General features: G+C 41.4%; 1 protein-coding gene across 23 annotated transcripts in view; it reads left to right on the plus strand.

Moving 5' to 3' along the window:
- APBB2 (amyloid beta precursor protein binding family B member 2) overlaps positions 1-19,507 on the plus strand; it is a 328,434-nt gene that overhangs the window by 118,487 nt on the left and 190,440 nt on the right. For 15 of the 23 annotated variants that reach the window (XM_037897880.2, XM_037897878.2, XM_037897877.2 and 12 more), the window contains one exon: positions 12,926-13,036. In XM_037897880.2, the coding sequence (XP_037753808.1) occupies positions 12,991-13,036 (46 nt within the window). In that variant the 5' untranslated portion in view covers positions 12,926-12,990. Of the gene's footprint in view, positions 1-4,497; positions 4,564-5,201; positions 5,385-12,925; positions 13,041-19,507 lie in introns of those variants that run through there. The other 8 variants (XM_043544470.1, XM_043544475.1, XM_043544476.1 and 5 more) reach the window with 5 other exon arrangements.

Consider the following 19,507-nt stretch of genomic DNA (forward strand, 5'->3'; position numbering starts at 1 on the left):
CTCATCACACACATGAATGTGGCTTTCCTCATCCAAAAGTTCTGCAGCAACTGCTCGTCATTCCAGACGTGCATGACAATGTGATCCCACTACTCAGTGTTTGTTTCCCAAGCCCAAAAGCAGCATTCCACTGTGGTCAGCACCTCTGTGAATGCCACAAGCAATCTCGTGTCATAGCTGCTACGCGTGGCGAGATCAATGTCGCACTCCTCTTGCCTTTGTAGTTTAAGGAATAACTCCAGTGCCACTCGTGATGTGTTGGTCAGAGCGAGCAGCATACTGGTCAACAGTTGGGGATCTATTCCTTCAGCCTAATGAGGCAGGGCATGCAGTACACAAACGATTGAACGATGGAGCCAAATGCGGATGGAAGCACAGGGATTGCTGGGATGCGAAGCAATGCATCATTGGGCAGTGGGAGAGTACCCAGGATGCCCCACGATGCCCTCCGCCTTTCCACAGTTCTTAGCAGCAGAAGAGAAAGAGGTGTTCTGTGGGATAGCTGCCCAGAGTGCACTGCTCCAAATGCCGCTGCAAGTGCAGGAAGTGTGAACATGCTATTGCGCAGGCAGCTGACAGTGTGAACACACAACAGCGGTTTCCCTTCAGTGCTCTCTGAGCGGCCCTGTAACTCCCGGCGCTGTAACACTGCCAGTGTAGACATGCCCTCAGAAAAGAAAGGAGTAAATAAATGTAGGGGATGGAGGGAGGAGAGAGAGAGTGAGAGAGCAGGTTATTTTCCTGACATCTAAAAAATGTCATTAGCTCAATAGCACATTTTGGGTTAAATATTTCAGTTACATTTTAACTATTCACGCAGTTTGTGTCATAAGTTTCGAGAAATCCACAGGATCTGAGTGATGCAGATTGCGTTCGGCTGATATTTTCAAGGTGGAGCTAAGCATTCAGTGCTCATTGGGAGTTGAGTCCCTATATCCTTTTAGGCCACTCTGAAAATCCCACCCTGAGTGTTTTAAAAATCAAGTTAGGGCAAAGACAGTGGCCATTGAATTCACACGCTCTGTTTTAAAAAAAACATGGAATCTTGAGAAGCTGTTTACCACTAGCTGCACCGCTGTCGCATTTCAGTGAAGGCACTACCTATGTCGATGGGCTGTCTACAACGGGGGTTAGGTCTGTTTAACTGCATCGTTCAGGGGTGTGGATTTTTCACACCTTTTAGTGATGTCGTTATACCGACCTAATTTCCTAGTGTAGATCAGGCCTAATTTAGATTCTAAAGAGTACTGTACTAATTGTTCAAATATAGGAGAACATCATTAGATGACGATCCATCTTAGGGGAGGGAGGCAGAGACAGATGTTGGAAAAATGAAAAGCTAGCCAAGAAAATAAAAAACAAAATTTCCACTTTACAGATCTGGCCCATATGCATTTAGTAGCCTACATCTCATTGGACATCCATGGAACTTAGGCTCCTAACGTGTTTTTGAAAATCTATCCCTCGATCTAATCCTTTTTTCTTTCCTCCAGATGCTCCCTCCTTTCCAGTGATAAGCTGTCAAGTGATGAGAGTAGAACTGATTGATTGAAGTATCTGCAACATTAGAGACCTTTTTCATTTAAAAAAACATAACGTGTGGATGCAAATGAAAGCTCCCACTGCTTAATGCTCACTTTATCCACCCACCTTCTGCACAACCTGTCCATCTTGTAAATGAACTGTAAATGCTTTTTCGGCAAGCGAGAAACTTTGGAAGAAAAGCAAATTTACAAAAATGAGCCCAAGAAAATCTCAATTTTTTTGCAAGTGAAATCATAAGAGATTATTATGTAATATCTATGGGTAGTGGAAAATGGAGATAGCAATAACATGGATAATGGATGGGAATTTAGGCAGAGTGCCAAGGAAAGCTATGGCTATGGCTATAATAAAGCTAGAGGAAAGTAACTTTGTAGATTTGAAGGAGTGGAAAGTATGTCAGATATAATGATGCAAGTCAGCTGGTTGACAAGGCATAACAGCCTTGCTACACAAGTGCTCTATATGGAAAATGCTGAATCAAGACAATTCAGACTGGTCTGACATCTTGGATTTCAAGGCATTCAGCAGAAGGGCTCTCTCTGTGTTGTGTAGAGCCCAATGCCGAGACCTCCGAAAGCCACTGCAATAATTTAATGTCCAGATATGTACCTTTTAAAAATGTGCACTAGTACAGGATAAATGCTTGTTACAGATATATGTAGGAACATAAAATGAAGGTAAAATAATTTTAAGGCTATAATAAAAACATATACAAGTAGAGAAATTCTGAGTCAAAACTAATGCAGTAGCATTTACTCTGACCTGTTACGACTAGGCAGGACGTGCTATTAAGTGGTTCATTACAAATAGACTGTACTGTTTTACTGCTGGATTTCCATTATTTCTACAATGTAGAAATTATGTTGGGCAAAATAAATATGATGAAACTCATTATCCATTGCCCTGCACCATGTAGCCATTTACACCAGTGCACAGTGAGTGTGAAGAGGTGTAAAATGCTGGTTTTTGGTTTGGTAGCATTTTACATCCACTTTGTACTGGTCCAGGTGATTCTGCGTGGTGCAAGACAACTGAAGATCAGGCCATTTTTTGTCATATAGCTTTGTATTACTTGCTGCCCAGAGTCCTAGGGCCATGTAGCATTAGACCGTATGTTCTGAAATATCTTTTGTGAGTCTTAACCTTACTTTCTTTGAGTAACTTTGCTTCTAGCTCAGTGTGTTCTAAAAGATGGCCAAAAAAGATGTGTCCAATCCAGATCCTTAGGTGGTGTCATTTGGCATAGTTGCACTGGAGTGAATGGAGCTATGCTGTTTTACATCAGCTGAGCATCTGGCACTAGAACTGCTACTGACAATATTTTTGCGTTTTGTCTTAACATAATTCAGTATCTATAATTTTGTACTGACACTTTCTTGTACTTTGTGATGAAATGAAGTCCGTATCATGGGAATTAAAAAACCTCCAAAAACATGAAAAACAGCTGTTGTACTGACAAACTGAACTCCTATATATTATCTAGGTTTGAGATACCGAACCAGTAACAACAAGCTACTTGAATTCAGCTTAGCAAGGAAAGGGTCTACAGAATGTAGAAGCACTAAAGTATTAGATTTCAGGAAAGCATATTTTGAAGAATTAAGGCATCTATGATGAAATTTGTCTGAGTTAACGAAATCAGGAATTGGCCCTCAGTGAGCAAGGTCTAGTGGGAGATAGTGATAAAATCCATATTGTAGATGGCTACTGAGAATCTCAAAAAAACAAAGCACAACAGACTACAGTCTGTTTGGAAATAAGACACTGATCATTTCTTATTCCTTGTGCCTTCATAAGGAACTCTTCAGAATTGGAAAAGGAGTAGGCAACCAAACAAGAATATTTAATGTTAGTTAAAGATAAAGGCAGACAATAGATAGAATAGGTTAATATGAGACATGAAAAATAAGTTAAAAAATATATTAGGGGGTTAAATAGGCCTATAAATAAATGAAAAGGGGGATGAAAGTAATCATGGAGTAAAAATAGCTGAGACTGAATTGGAAAAAAAAAACCTGCTTTGAACCACAGAAAGTAAGGATGCAAAAAGGAATATGATGAGTTAGAGAGAAAGGAAGACTTTGTAACTTCTAGGCAAGGCTTCCTTGTTCTCTCAGGCTTTCAAGAAAGGGGCACTTTAGAGGAGCCCATGCAGATGAGGAAGATAGCAGTTGTTAGTAGAGCTGAGTGAATAATGGCTTTTCTAAATTTTTGGACTGAACCAAAAACAAACAAACGGAGAAGGGGGTAGTTTGATATGAACTGAAATTGATTTTTTAAAATGTTCCGATAAACTGAAAAACTTTTTAGAAGTTAAAAAAAAAATTGAGGGTTTTTTTTTGTTTTGATTCAGCATATTTTTCACCCTTCAGATTATTTTATTGGCAAAATATGAAAATGACACACTGTTTCTAAATGAAAAAATAGAAACTAAACTTTCAACTTTTTTCTAAATTTTTATCAACCAAAACTGTTTGTCTGGGGTGACCCAAGTATGTGAATAGTTTTGGTGATCTGAAAAATTTCATTTTAGGGGAAATTACTATTCACCAGAAAAATTTCACTAGTTGTTAGTCCTGATAGGCTGAATGGGAGAGGAAGAGTCACACCTTCAGCAAGAGAGGCACACTTAAAAATAATGAATATGAATCATGAATGACCTTTTGTCACTGAGGGAGACCCTCATTGGCAACTGGCCGAGGGTACATCATAACATAACTCACATCAGGCCTGACACACTGTTGTCATAATTTGTATGTAAAAGGTGTCATGTGAGGTATAATGCAAACTGATAACACACTGATCATTGATATTATTGTGTGATGTATGTACAGACAGTGTATAAAGAATTATAGATGTGTGATGGAAATAAGTTTTTAAAAGGTGTTTTGCAAGCAGTGCATGAACCAAGCATGTCCTAGACAAAAGAATGTTATTTTGCCTGTTTTCCAGTGTGTCCAGTGTAAACTGAGCCAGATAACACCTCTGAGGACAAAGAAAAATACATCTACATAGAAGGTAAATTTCAGAGTAGCAGCCGTGTTAGTCTGTATTCGCAAAAAGAAAAGGAATACCTGTGGCACCTTAGAGACTAACAAATAAATTTGTTAGTCTCTAAGGTGCTACAAGTATTCCTTTTCTTTTTATACAAGGTAAATAAAGCTCTCAAGTTAAATGAGCAGGGAGAGGAAGACCACTTAATGGTCATGATGGGGGATGGAGCCTGGACTCCCAGAAAGCTGTCTTGGCTATTCAGACAGAGACAGCAGACTTTGGGAAATATGAGCAAAGGCAGACAGCCATTTTGGCATAAAGAACATAAGAATGGCCATACTGGGTTTGACCAATGATCTATCTAGCCCAGGATCCTGTCTTCCAACAGTGGCCCGTGCCAGATGCTTCAGAGGAAATGAACAGAACAGGGCACTTTTATCAAGTGATCTGTCCCCTGTTGTCTAGTTCCAGCTTTTGACAGTCAGAGGTTCAGGGACTTCCAGAGCATGGAGTTGCATCACTGACCATCATGGCTAATAGCCATTGATGGACCTATCCTCCATGAACTTATCTAATTTTTGTTTGAACCCACTTACACTTTTGACCTTCACAACATCCCCTGACAATGAGCTCTGCAGGTTGATTGTGTGCTTCTTATACAGTGCAGACTTCCATCCCACGTTCATGACATCACAAGACCTTGTGCTAGCAAGTATTTCAGTTGGGGGCTTCCTGCCAAAGGCAGCATCTCAGGCTAACCCTCTGAACCCTGCACTTACCTACATGAGCTATGCTGTTCATGAATGAACAAATCAACTGCAACATCATCAAGAACTTCCGATAATGTATGTATTCTGCAATTGCTATTCAATCAAATACTGGGGAGATTGGTGCTATTGGTAAACAAAGTGAAAACAAATGGACTACTTGTCATATCCAGACCTGAGACTTTTCTATAAGTGATCTCACCTAACTAATTCTTTTTATTCCTCTTTTAATTTCTCTCAGTGAATTTGGAATATGTGGGTAAAATCCTGGCCCGTTACTGAAATCAATAGCCAAACTCCCATTGACTTGAATAGGGCCAAGATTTCATCCTGTGTACCTAGGTTCTTAATGACTCTTAGTCTTTAAGGTCAGAAGGGACCATCATGATCCTCTAAACAACAAGGAGTCCGGTGGCACCTTAAAGTCTAACAGATTTATTTGAACATAAGCTTTCGTGGGTAAAAACCCCACTTCTTCAGATGCATGGAGTGAAAATTACAGAGGCAGACATAAATATACTGGCACATGAAGAGAAGGGAGTTACCTCACAAGTGGAGAACCAGTGTTGACAGGGCCAATTCGATCAGGGTGGATGTAGTCCACTTCCTATAATAGATGAGGAGGTGTCAATTCCAGGAGAGGCAAAGCTGCTTTTGTAATGAGCCAGCCACTCCCAGTCCCTATTCAAGCCCAAATTAATGGTGTTAAATTTGCAAATGAATTTTAGTTCTGCTGTTTCTCTTTGAAGTCTGTTTCTGAAGTTTTTTTGTTCAAGTATAAGCTACTTTCAAATACGTTATAGAATGTCCAGGAAAATTGAAGTGTTCTCCTACTGGCTTTTGTATGTTACCATTCCTGATGTCCGATTTGTGTCCATTTATTTTTTTACGTAGGGACTGTCCAGTTTGGCCCATGTACATGGCAGAGGGGCATTGCTGGAACATGATGGCATATATATCATTAGTAGACGTGCAGGTGAATGAGCCTCTGATGGTGTGGCTGATGTGGTTGGGTCCTCTGATGGTGTCGCTAGAGTAGGCAACGAGGTTTGCTACAGGGATTGGTTCCTGGGTTAGTGTTTCTGTGGTGTGTAGTTGCTGGTGAGTATTTCCTTAATTTGGGGGGCTGTCTGTAAGCAAGGACTGGCCTGTTTCCCAAGGTCTGGGAGAGTGAGGGATCGTTTTCCAGGATAGGTTGTAGATCTTTGATAATGCGCTGGAGAGGTTTTAGCTGGGGGCTGTACGTGATGGCCAGTGGTGTTCTGTTATTTTCCTTACTGGGCCTGTCCCGTAGTAGGTGATTTCGGGTACCTGTCTTGCTCTGTCAGTCTGTTTCCTCACTTCCCCAGGTGGGTATTGTAGTTTTAAGAATGCTTTATAAAGATTTTATAGGTGTTTGTTTCTGTCTGAGGGATTGGAGCAAATGCGGTTGTATCTTAGGGCTTGGCTGTAAACAATGGATTGTGTGTGTCCTGGATGGAAGCTGGAGGCATGTAGGTAAGTATAGCTGTCAGTAGGTTTCTGGTATAGGGTGGTGTTTGTGACCATCACTTATTTGCACTGTAGTGTCCAGGAAGTGGATCTTTTGCGTGGACTGGTCCAGGCTGAGGTTGATGGTGGGATGGAAATTGTTGAAATCCAGGTGGAATTCTTCAAGAGCCTCCTTCCCGTTGGTCCATATGATGAAGATGTCATCAATGTAGCGCCATTGGAGGAGGGGGACTAGGGGATGAGAGCTGAGAAAGCGTTGTTCTAAGTCAGCCATAAAAATGTTGGCATACTGTGGGGCCATGCGAGTACCCATAGCAGTGCCACTGACTTGAAGATATAAGTTGCCCCCAAATGTGAAATGGTTGTGGGTGAGGACAAAGTCACAAAACTCAGCCACCAAGTGTGTCATGGCCTCATCAGGGATACTGTTCTTGGCAGCTTGTAGTCCATCCTCATGTGGAATATTGGTATAAAGAGCTTCTACATCCATGGTGGCCAGGATGGTGTTTTCAGGAAGATCACCAATGCATTGGAGTTTCCTCAGAAAGTCAGTTGTGTCTTAAAGATAACTAGGAGTGCTGGTAGCGTAGGGTCTGAGGAGAGAGTCCAAATAGCCAGATAATCCTGCTGTAAGAGTGCCAATGCCTGAGATGATCGGGTGGCCAGGGTTTCCAGGTTTATGGATCTTGGGTAGCAGATAGTCTGACCTGCACATTGCAGGCCACAGAATTTCACCCACCCACTCCTGCAATAGACCCCTAACCTCTGACTCAGTTCCTGAAGTCCTCAAATTATGATGTAAAGACTTCAAGGCTCTTATGCGTCATTCACTGTGTTATCTGAAAGTCTTATGAGATGCATGACTAAACAAAGAGCAAAACTGTCTTCTAGACACAGTACTCTGATTATTATATTCATACGACATAAAATAATGTCAATGTCTGTGGTAGCTATTAAAGATCAAATTAACTGCTTGCACGCTCCACTGACGTCACTGGATTAGCTAGTGCTTACACCAGTGGTAAATCTGGCCCTAAGCAGCTGGTATTAGGCCCCCAAATTAAACATGGAAAGAAAAGCTTGGATAAGTTTTTCTCAAGCACATCAAATGTTGTGAGGCCGTGGAAGTGGAATTAAATTCTCTTGCAGCTGCCATGAAAAATGTAATGAGGAATGAAGAAATAAGAAAGCTGCGATGATAAGCTGGGAGCATGTAAAGGAAACTGCTTATGAAGAGGACAAGATTTGAAGTAGCTATGTTAGCACCAACTTAAATGTGTCTGAGGGGGAAGAATTCCTGTCAAGCTGATTTATATCCTCATTATCTGTGATGACTGGTGGTGGATTGCTTGGTCACTGAGGCTGTTAGTAACACACTGGCACTCAGGTGAAGTGCATGCTGCCTTCAGGCGCTCACCTCCATAGCCAGGATAAAATGATATGCATTATGTATGTTTCGGTTGTCTGCTGTACTTGCTTATGTTGCATGACTACTATCAACATCATTCCCTGAAAATATTTACTCACTTTCCAGAGAGCCAAGATAAGGTCATCATGAAAGGTGAGAAAATAATTATTTCGGCATCCAGAACAAAAGCAGCACACTCCTTAAAGAAGAGCTGTAATAAAGGATACTCTAACAATTGTATCTGTTTACAGAGAAGTATAAGGGTATATCTACACTACGAAATTAGGTCGAATTTATAGAAGTCGATTTTTTAGGAAGCGATTTTATACAGTCGATTGTGTGTGTCCCCACTAAGCGCATTAAGTCGGTGGAGTGTGTCCACAGTACCGTGGCTAGCATTGACTTATGGAGCGTTGCACTGTGGGTAGCTATTCCACAGTTCCCGCAGTCTCCGCTGCCCATTAGAATACTGGGTTGAGCTCCCAATGCCTGATGGGACAAAAACATTGTCGCGGGTGGTTTTGGGTATATGTTGTCAGTCTCTCCTCCCTCTGTGAAAGCAATGGCAGACAATCGTTTTGCGCCTTTTTTCCGTGTGGATGCCATACTGCTTTCAGCAGATGGTGCAGTAGGACTGCTAACCGTCATCATCGAACCACCGCTTCTGCTGCAACTCTGCTCTCCTGCGTAGGCTTTTTATAATAGTGTTTGAATCCATTAAAAACAGGAATCCATTAAAAAACAGGAGACTGCTACATAGGCTTTTTATAATAGTGTTTGAAGCATAATAAACAAGAATCCATTAAAAAACAGGAGACTGCTGTCCTAGAACTGGTAACATTGTGAATGCCTGACTTTGATTTGCAGGTCCCACTGAGTCTGCGTGCTTCTTGGGGCTCCTGTGCCTACCTCAGACACACGTGTGCACCTAAGATGTGTACATGCAAAACAGTACATACACAATTGCTTGGGCTTGTTTGACAATTGGAGGTTTTCAGTCCAAATCTGTGTTGATCAGCCTAATGGGTGTATAGACTAGGACAGGTGTTTTGTTTTTTAAACACGTTAGCGATCATGTTTTAACTAACATGTTTTAGCACCCTAATGTAGACAGGGCAAATTGTATTTCAAGCTACACTGGTTGAGGTAAACCTGTAGTGGTCACCTTGACCAGCTAACATGGTAAAAATCAACTTCCCCTGTTTATATTGAAGTTTTAAAACCTGGTAGTTAATATATAAAAGAGCATTTATCCTAGTCTAGACATATCCCTGCTGGAAAGCACAGTGCAGTATCATTAAGATGTAACTCCAAGTGCAAAAATCCCAGTTACTGAATGGAGATACTGAAGAATAAATTGTATTTTGACAACTCATTCTCTAATGCATTATTATTTAGCATACATATATTTAGCTCTGTGAGGTGCTGTAACAAGTCAGTGCGGTTTTCATTTTAAGATAAAAATTGGTGAAATCTCCGATTACAGTCAAATGAATCCTCTATACATGTCCTGTCTTAATACACATGTTGTTGTTGCCATTGAGTTCACTGTATATATTTGTTCACAGCTGTGATCTCTAGTTTTCCAATTAGTAGTCCAATTAAGTATTGTTTAGACCCATTTGGGGCCACGCGGTTAGGAAAACTACATTCTGGTTTAGCTCAACTGTGCTACAGTTTAAGCATGTTTTAAAAGCTGTTATTACAGCAGTGTACAGAGGGCCTCTGTGATGCTGCTTCAGCCACTGGGGAAGGAAAGAAAATAGTACCTCTAGTGTATTGTTGCTGTAAAATGCTTAGGGATATTTGTTATGATTTAGTAGGTAGCATTGTTTTAGAAAGTTACAGCTTTCCTGAATAGGACAAGGATCTATTCATAAAAGCTAAAGAAACACTGCAGTTTTCAATTCGTTACGCAAAGCCCCTGCAAGTTTCTTTTTAAAGGCATCGAAAGGAATTGTAAATAATGACGGTGGGGGTGGGGAGAGAATCATCTGTATCCAGATAACTTTATTAAGTATAAAGTAAAAAGAATAATCCTTGCAGAGCTGTTGACTATTACAATCTCTTGTATTCAGTTATAATCACCTGTGGGCATTTCATGAGTGGGGTATTTTTCTTACCAAAGACCAGCACGCTGCGCCTTTGAGGAAGGGGAAAGAATTATTAATGGATTAGGAAAGGAAGAAGAATTCTGTTTTTTCCATTCACAAACTGTTATGTCAAAACCATCAATTAAATTATAAAAGGCTTCAAACCACATGTTTTAATGCATCATCTCTGGTGGCATCCATTAGAGGGTTACTTTTGTCATCCCTCTTATGCTGCTTCTGACAGTTGATACAATGGGCTGCTGTGTGACGTCTGTGTAGTTTTTAAATGTCTCTCTGAGATTTTATTTCTAACATTTATAAAGTCTACAGATGTAATGGGGGGAAATTCAAGACTTGTATTGCGAATCAATTTTTGAATTAATCGGCTGGTTCAGTTAAGCCATAGAAATCTTTGAAGCACATGGAAGGAGTTTTTTGTTGAGGAAACTACGTTATGGTGCAGAACATGCTGAAGAATAGTTATAAAAATAATTTTCTTTGGGGGTAGATTATATAAAAATAAATGAGTAAGGTTTACTCTTTCTTGCCGTCATGTAGATAGGGTTACCACGTGTCTAAAAGTCCAGTTGGCATGGGGCTGGCAGGCTTCCTACCCGGCTCTGTGCGGCTCCCAGGAACAGGCTGGCATGTCTGGCTCCTAGGCGAAGGGGCGACCAGGGAGGCTCTGCACGCTGCCCCCTCCCGCAGGCACTATGTGGCAGACAACAACTATGTTTTGGACAATACCTGTGAAGGAGATTTCCAGGGAAATATCTAGGGGGAGGTGAATGTAAACTCCTGCCCTCCCTTCCCCTTATGCAACCCAGCCTTTTGAAGCTATGCTCTGAGAAGGGGGCCATTGTCTGTTGATCACCTGTTTACAGGATCTGAAGATCAAAGGAAAGGCTATATAAAGAAAAAAGCTGATCTGCCTAGTGTGTGTGCTTGTTCTGAGCAAAAGCTGTTATGAACTTGTAACCAACAGAAAAACCCCTTTGTGATGTTTGAAGGACTGGCTCCTACCAGAATCCCTTCTGGAGTTGGGGGGTGGTCTCTGGTAAGCTTATTCGTATGTGTCCTTTTTTTATTGTTTTAATTTGTTCTCTCTGTAATGTTGTCACTTCAGGAATAAATTTGCTTGTTCAGAAAAAGCTGTGGGGTAACTTATAACTATAGGCAATTATGCTGTTCATAACCTCTGAGGAGAGAGAACAAAGTGCAGAAGCTGGCCTGTTTAGGCAGTCTGGCTTGCTGGGGATATCACAATGTAGACAGGAAACTGTGCAGTCTGGAAAAACCCTGTTCAGGAAGGGAGAGAGACATGAGTCTCCACCCAAAAGAGGTGACTGCTGAGGAGTCAGGAGCCTAAAGTTACGTGCCCTCAAGTTGTCAAGGGACCATAGAGAGGAGATAGAGTTGCCCTGAACTGTGATAGTCACCTTCAGCAAAGGAAGCTCATCTAATTCAGGAAGTAATTGATATTAAGTTTCCTTAGGGAGCTGACATGCGTGGAGATTTGTGAAAGTGGTTCCCCAGCCCTAGTCCTGTGCCCTATACATTAAACAAAGCTGCCTCTTAAGGTATCCTTTGGAAATCAGTAAGTGCATGTAGCTTCATCCTGAAGCAGCAAAAGCTTTCCTGACATATTAGGGGGGAAAAACAGGATTCTGTTCTACAGTTTAGGGGGAAAAAGAGGTTTTTTTGTTGGGGTTTTTTTTTTTTTTTTATTTTAAATTACACAGTTGTGAGAAGGTGGTTATTAACAGATATCTTGGGAGATGAACATGCAGACAGACAGAGGAGAATCTACAGATGGAGGAGGAGCTGGAAATCTTGAGCTAAGGATCAAAGCAATGGGGCTTCTTATTTATTGTGGGAGGTTTATTTGTCATAGGTGCTAGAACTGGGTGTGCTACCGCACCCACTGTCTTGAAGTGGTTTCCATTATGTAGAAGATTTACAGTTTGGTTTAACGGCTCTCAGCACCCCCACTATACAAATTGTTCCAGAACCCCTGATATTTGTAGACTGAAAGGTTTTACGTTAATACTTGTCAGTTTTAGCAACATTTGACTCAGCAGTATTGGAGGCAAGATTTCTGTTTTCCAAAATGAACGTTTATCTGTGCTTTGCTTTTCCTGCTTGACTAACTTCTTTCTGATCTTTTAGAGAACTGCTGTATTCCAATGCAGACTCCATAATTTTATTGAAATATTCAACTAATTTGAAATTAAATGCAAAGTTTTATTATTGTTCAGAAATTGCTCTATCAGAATTAAGATATCATTGTCACTAACCGTAACTGCATCACTAGTTTTAAACAAAGTGCGCAAAACTCTTGTGAAACTTAGGTTACGCTGTCTGTGACATCAATCAAAATAAGCTACAGTGAAAAGGTGCCGTGTGAGATTGATGTTTGCCTTAAAATTTATGTATGCTTATTAATGGAGACTGAGCACTAATGATAAATTTGCAGTCTGTCATCTCTGCTGACAACATGACTATACATAATTTATAAACATAGTTACCCTAAATTTGTGGAGGTCTTTAGCATTTTAATGAAAACGATACAGCCATTGTACTAAATCTTCACTTTTGTTTTGTTTTGTTCTTTTCTTCCCCCACAGTTAAATATTTCGATCGTGTACTTTGAAAACCGCTGACAGCGTCTGGTAATGTGCTGACTGGCACTATGGGCAGGCGGTACCCAGGGGCTCACTATCGTCCAAGCAGCTCATGTATGTATGTGATTGGTCTCGTTATCTGTCATATTTTTATTACACTTTTGAAAGGCGCTAAGTTGTCTCCCATTATTTTGAAACCGTTTGTAAATTCCAAACTAGTCTTTAGAATGGGCACTGAAGCATTCTTATCACTATGTTTCTGATATTTATATACCCAAATTATATAACCCGCATTACCTCTGTTGATTTGTTCAAACTGCAAAGGTAATTTCTGAACCTTTAAAAATGATGCACTGGCTGGCTTGTTCAACTTTGGCTTATTGCACCAGGTCTCCAACTTTCTTTTATTCACACTGTCCAGGGCCCCAGACATAGTTTAAGTGCTAGAAACCCTCAAATTAATAAACTGCTGGAGCATAACCTGAAAAAATTTAGGTCATTTCAAAGTTATGTACTATTGCTAAAGTCTTCCAGTTTAGATGAAGCTTTTTGTGTCTTACTAATTCATTTTTTCTCTGTTTGAGTTAAATATTTGCTTCTTCCTTCTGTGTCTTCTCTGCTGACAAGCAGTTCATGGGTATCTAGCTTATTTTAGCTGACGTCCATTAATTTATCTCTCATTAAGGAATCTTTTCAGTAAAAAGTTTAAAGACTCTTTAAAGTTTGTCACCCGCACCTTTAATGTGATTGGAAGACTGATAAGTAGCTTGAACAGCCTGGGTAATGCTAATCTCTCAGCCCGCAGGCTTGTTATATTACATTGTACATGAAATTATCTTCCCAGGAGGTAGTGTGATATCTCCTGTGTGACAGTCCCTAACTTCAGATGACTGCTGTCAGTTCCCATGTATATCTGTTGATTCCTCAGGCCACCAAGGTGTAAAACAGTATAACTTCTTCTTTACTGTACAGAGCCTTTGCAGACTATTTCGTTTATAATAGTTTCGCTTTGAAACATTGAGATGAAATATTTCACTAGCCATTCAGGTGGTACTTTAACTGTTGCATCTCCTGGTACACCTGCTATCATCGCCTGAGATTCTAGTTTTGGAGATTGATTTAGTTTAGTTTGGCCCCAGGCTTCTAGAGGTTAAATCCAGACCAGAGGTAAGTTACACTTATTATTTCAGGAAGGGTAGCTGTCCCGTCTTTGTAAACACATCTGTTAAAATAGCCTATTAGAGATGACACAAACTCTTCAGAAAAATAATATCTAGTTTTGAAGGTAATACAGAGATGATACCTGAAGTTGGAGGGGATACGGAGGAGTGTTACAGCCCTGGCTGAGCTCCCCTTTGTGGCTGGGCACCAGACTGCTATATTGACCAAGCCTTTGAATCCCAGGGGCTTTTAAGCCTACTGAGTCTGAGCAGCATCCAGACCCAGTCTCTAAGTCTTGCTTTTAAGGCACACTCCTGGGGTACAGACCACCTGTCTAGTATCCTTTCTTGGGATGTAGAACCCATAGTTCAGCTGCCATAGGCCCAAGGCCACTGTTGACCCTCATCTCCACAGTAGTTCAAGAATTTCATTCCCAGAGCTCCACACTCACGGGTGCTTGCGTTTACTGTTTAACCTTTCAAGGACCTTGTGATGGTTAAAACAAGAGAGCACAGACTTTGCAAAGGAATCGCTAACGCATACACAAGTTATTCATAGGCAAAGTACAAGAGTTACAGAACTAGAAAAAATAAACACCAGTACGTAAAACTACCTCCTTCAATCATCACTCCGAGAGCCGTTTGAGTTAATGTCCTTCAAGATCCCAGGACCTTTTTACACCCTACTCTTCCTGTTCAGCTCTCCTGTTAGCCAATGGCTGGCTGGTGAGACAGCCCAGACTCAAGAAGGACTGACCCTTAAATAAAGTTCTGATCCCCTCTTATCAGGTCACTCCCCCAAGCAGCTTCAAAAGCCCTGTCAGTCAAGTGATCAGTTGCTCAACTCCAGCCTTCCTCCTTTCCTCCCCTAGGTCTAAACTGGGAAAACTAGTTCCCCTGGACTGGAGCCGGCCCATTGTTCTGGGTGGACCCATTTGAATGGAGCATCATTGAGGTTGAGGGATTTTGATGGCTTTCCCATTGTGAGCCCCTCTGCTAGGGGTAAGGATTTCTACGAACACCTCCTGAGTGTCCCAGCTCAGGATGGAAGCCACAGCACAGTTTCCAGTCAAAAATAACATTGAAGTACCAGAATGTTGTTGCAGATTGATATAGACATACAAACACATACTGATCTGTCACAGTGGGGCTCTGAGGAGACATGGTGTGGGACATTGCAGACTGCGTGGCAAGCTATGTGACATGAGAAGGGAGTTAGCCTGTGCACAGTGGTATGGGGTGAAAGGATCAGGGTTATGAGGGAAGCCTTGGGGAAACTGGGGCTGTGAGAAGTAGGGGTTATCACGTATGTGGGGTTTGAGGGAGTGAGCACAGATGTGGGTGGAGAAGGGAGTTGAACCACTAAGTGGTGGCCATGGGTTTGAACTGGGATGTGGGGATGGCAGGGAGGAATGGAACTGAACAGAATGGTGATGGGTGGCAGGGGACGAATTTAGGGAATCATGATGTGGGTGGAGTGGGCTTTCTTAATTGAGTCATGATAATGAGAGAGGAGTTGGGCTTCCACTCTCACAAGACATAGGAGATTGAAGCACAGTTTCCCTCTGGTTGCTGTTTCCCTCGTGCTCCTCTTGAATAGCATTCCTTTCCTTCCATGTTTTCCAGCCTCCAGCTGACTCTAAAAGCAGGGCTAGAGAGGAACGGCAGTATGACAGACCTCCTATGCAGCTCTTCTCTGGGCCATAGGAGTTTGGTCTGAGTAGATCGCCTGTCTGATTCCAATCTCTCACCTCAAGCAGAAATCCTTCTAATCCCCAACTCCTTCACTCTAGCCCTTAGGCCAGGGGTGGGCAAACTTTTTGGCTGAGGGCCACATCGGGGTTCCGAAACTGTATGGAGGGCTGGTGTAGTGTATTAAATTGCTTGCCATAGGAATGTGCTACCTACAGTGTACTACTTACAGCTGCCAGTCCTGGTGCTCTGAGTGGCAGGTAAGGGGGTGGGAAGCTGGGGGGTTGGATAAGGGGCAGGGGGTCCCAGGGGGCGGTCAGGGAGCAGAGGGCAGTTGGATAGGCGTGGGAGGCCTGTCAGTGGTCGGGGGTGTGGATAAGGGTCAGGACAGTCAGAGGACAGGAACCAGGGGGGGATTGGATGGTGGTGGGGTCCCGTGGGGGGCAGTGGGGTCCCGGGAGGGGGCAGTCAGGGGACAAGGAGCAGGGGGGGTTGGATGGGTCGGGGATTCTGAGGGGGGCACTCAGGGCGGGAAGTGGGAGAGGGTGGATAAGGGGCGGGGGCCAGGCTGTTTGGGGAGGCTCAGCCTTCCCTACCTGGGTGTAGCGTATTAAATTGCTCCCCATAGGAATGTGCTACTTATGGTGTACCACTTACAGCTGCCAGTCCTGGTGCTCTGTAAGTAGCACATTCCTACGGGGAGCAATTTAATACACTACACCTGGCAGCTCTCCCAGCCGCGCTGCCCGGCAGGAGCTTGCAGCCCCGCCGCCCAGAGCACTGGCAGCATGGTGAGCTGAGGCTGCGGGGGAGGGCCCGGGGGGCTAGCCTCCCCGACCGGGAGCTCACAGGCTGGGTAGGACGGTCCTGCAGGTCAGATGTGGCCCGTGGGCTGTAGTTTGCCCACCTCTGCCCTAGGCACTCTTCCCAGTGCCTGAACTGAACTGTCCACAAGCAAAGGTTAATTGCTGGCAGCCTAGCAAGGCTGCTGTTTGAAACACAGTACTTTCAAAGGTGATTCTCTAACGCTTTGAGATATGAAAAGTGAAGTTTGTGTAACACAGAGACCTGACAGATCACTTTTATAGGATGGTGCTGTTTTTCTTGTTGCTGAATCATTTGACCTAAGGGAAAACAATCTCTGACCATTTTTCAAGCTTGTTAGTGGTTTGGGAGGCAGTCAGAATCTCTCTTTTTAGGAAACAGTGTTTGATGAAAAATGATTACTTTGTCATTTTGCAAACATTATCAGAGCTAAAATTTCAGAACAGTCTTTCTAGCTAGACTTCATGGCAGCTATGCCCTTCCTTTTTAAAAAAAATTGTTGGTTCCATCCAGGGTTTTAAAGAAGACAATGACAAGCTCTACAGGTCCTGATATACCCATCTCTCTTTGCATGGATCCCAATTTCCCCTTTCCTTCATCCACACCTTTTGGGGAAGGATAGTCTTGTTATGAAAGCACAGAATTGTGAGCCAGGAGATCTATCTTCTCTTTCCAGTTATGCCAAAAACTTGTATGGTGTGATTTTTTGGAGCTTAGCTATCAAGGTAATAAACAGAGCTGAGTGAATTTTTTTTTCTAATTTTGAGGGCCAAATGGGGGGAGGAGTCTGTTTTGATTCAAAACAAAATGAATTTTTTCAAAGTTTTGTCATCCAATCTCAAAAACATTTTGAATAGACAGAAACATTTTGAGTCAGTTCCATATTATGATTTTTTGTTTTGTTTTTTTCAGTTCATTTTGAATCAACCAAAACATTTTCAATCAACTCGAAACAAACACCACACACACGAAAATTGAGTTTTTCATTTCAATTAATCTGTTTTGGATGTTTCTCAGATGATTTGCTGGTTTGTTTTTTAATTAGACAAATTTGAAATTGAACTGCCATTTCAAATAAAGTCAAAATGAAACATTTTAAAATTAAAATTTGAAATGAAACATTTCAACTCTTTCAAAAAAAAAATTGCAAATTGAAACTATTCAGAATAATTTTGGGCCCCCAAAATGCATTTTTTCATGGAAAAAAATTGTGGTCCAGCTCTACTTTAGACATAACTCAGCTATTGACATAGAAGTATATTTTCATTGTCTGGTCTGTGGTAAGTGCACACAATAAAGAAACAGCAATAGTGATTGGCATTTGATATCTAAAACTTTCCGTTTTAATAAATTAAGGTGTTAGTAGCAGATAAAACAATGTCTTTTAAAAATATGGGCTCAAATTCTCTTCTTCTTATTGGTGTAAATGAGTATAACTGCATTGATGTTGATGTGGTTACTCCAGATCTACACTGGGTGTAACTAAGGGAAGAATTTTTAACTGTATGATTTTTTACTTAACGTACTTTTAAGGGCAAAGTCCAACCGTTAGCTTGATTTTCATGGCTTTTGTGTTGCTTGTAAATAAATATATCCCTTTCTATAAATGAATAAAATCTACAAGGGGTAATATTTGTGCTATGTGGAAACCTTCAGTCTTTTTATTCTGTACATGCAGAGATGATAATTAATCCATTTACAAGATACGTTGAATTATTTCATAAATATAGTATTGATAGTTTGAGGAGACTAGTGAAAAGTTTTGTATAAAAGGAATCTTATAATCATCTTAAATTACAAATAGCTTCTCTAGAGCCTAATAGTAACAAATGTAGAATTACCCAAATATGCTTAAAATACAAATTCTTGAAGTACAAATAGACACACACATCTGCATCTCTTAAATTTTAGTGTAAAGGTGAATTGAAATGTATTTCAATTTATTTGGGCAAGGTTTGGATTCCAAGAGCGGTTTTAAATTTTATACTATACTCTATATTCATTTGGAATTTAATCTATACTCATTTGGAATTTAAAAGGGCAATAACCCTGATTAAAATCAGTGCAAGGCATCTTTATCAACCTACAGGAAATAAAATGTTTCGTGCTCCCCACATGAGCTTGCTGCCGCTGTTTACCACTGCTATTACTGAGCTTGCTGAACTGAAAGTCAGCACAGGACGTCTCTTGTGCTGCTTTTGTTGGGAGAAAGCTGCATGAGGAAATCTACTCTCCTGAATTACCTCTTTTGCATAATCAATTTTTTGTGGGTTAGTTTCAAAAATATTTTCATTTTTTTTTTCTAAATTTAAAATATGTAGCCTTTTATTTTATTTAGGATAAATTTAGTTATGTTATCTTACGCCACCATGGGTTTGGCTCTGGTTGCTACAGTTTCAAGCTTAAGAGAGTGAAAGTCACCTCTGCTACTTGTCTCAGATTTAGAGACTCTAGGAATACATGCAAGGATAGTGACCACACATACACACAGGTGTTGGAACAATATTTATAGTGGGGTTGCTGAAAGCCATTGAACAAAACTGTAAACCCTGTATATGATGGAAACCACTTCAAACCAGAGGGTGTGCCACACTCCTACTTCCAGCACCTATGCACACACGTTCAGAAGTACATAGTCTAGTCTGTATTCCAAATTGTCTTGCTGGTTGAGAACCACTGCTCCAAAGCACTTGTAACCTCTCCCAGCTTGGTATCATCTGCAGATTTTATAAGTGTGCTCTCTATGCCATTACCTAAATCATTGATGAAGATCATGACAAAGTTCCTCCTCTACCTTGGTGGGTCTTGCTCTTATTGGCGGATTTGCTCACCTTGGAGCTTCACAGCAGCCCTCAGCTTGGCCGTTTTCATGAACCCACAGTCCAGGTCAACTCCTCCTGTGTCTGAC

This window comes from Chelonia mydas, chromosome 4, assembly GCF_015237465.2.
Source record: "Chelonia mydas isolate rCheMyd1 chromosome 4, rCheMyd1.pri.v2, whole genome shotgun sequence".
In the NCBI taxonomy this organism is placed as follows: Eukaryota; Metazoa; Chordata; order Testudines; family Cheloniidae; genus Chelonia; species Chelonia mydas.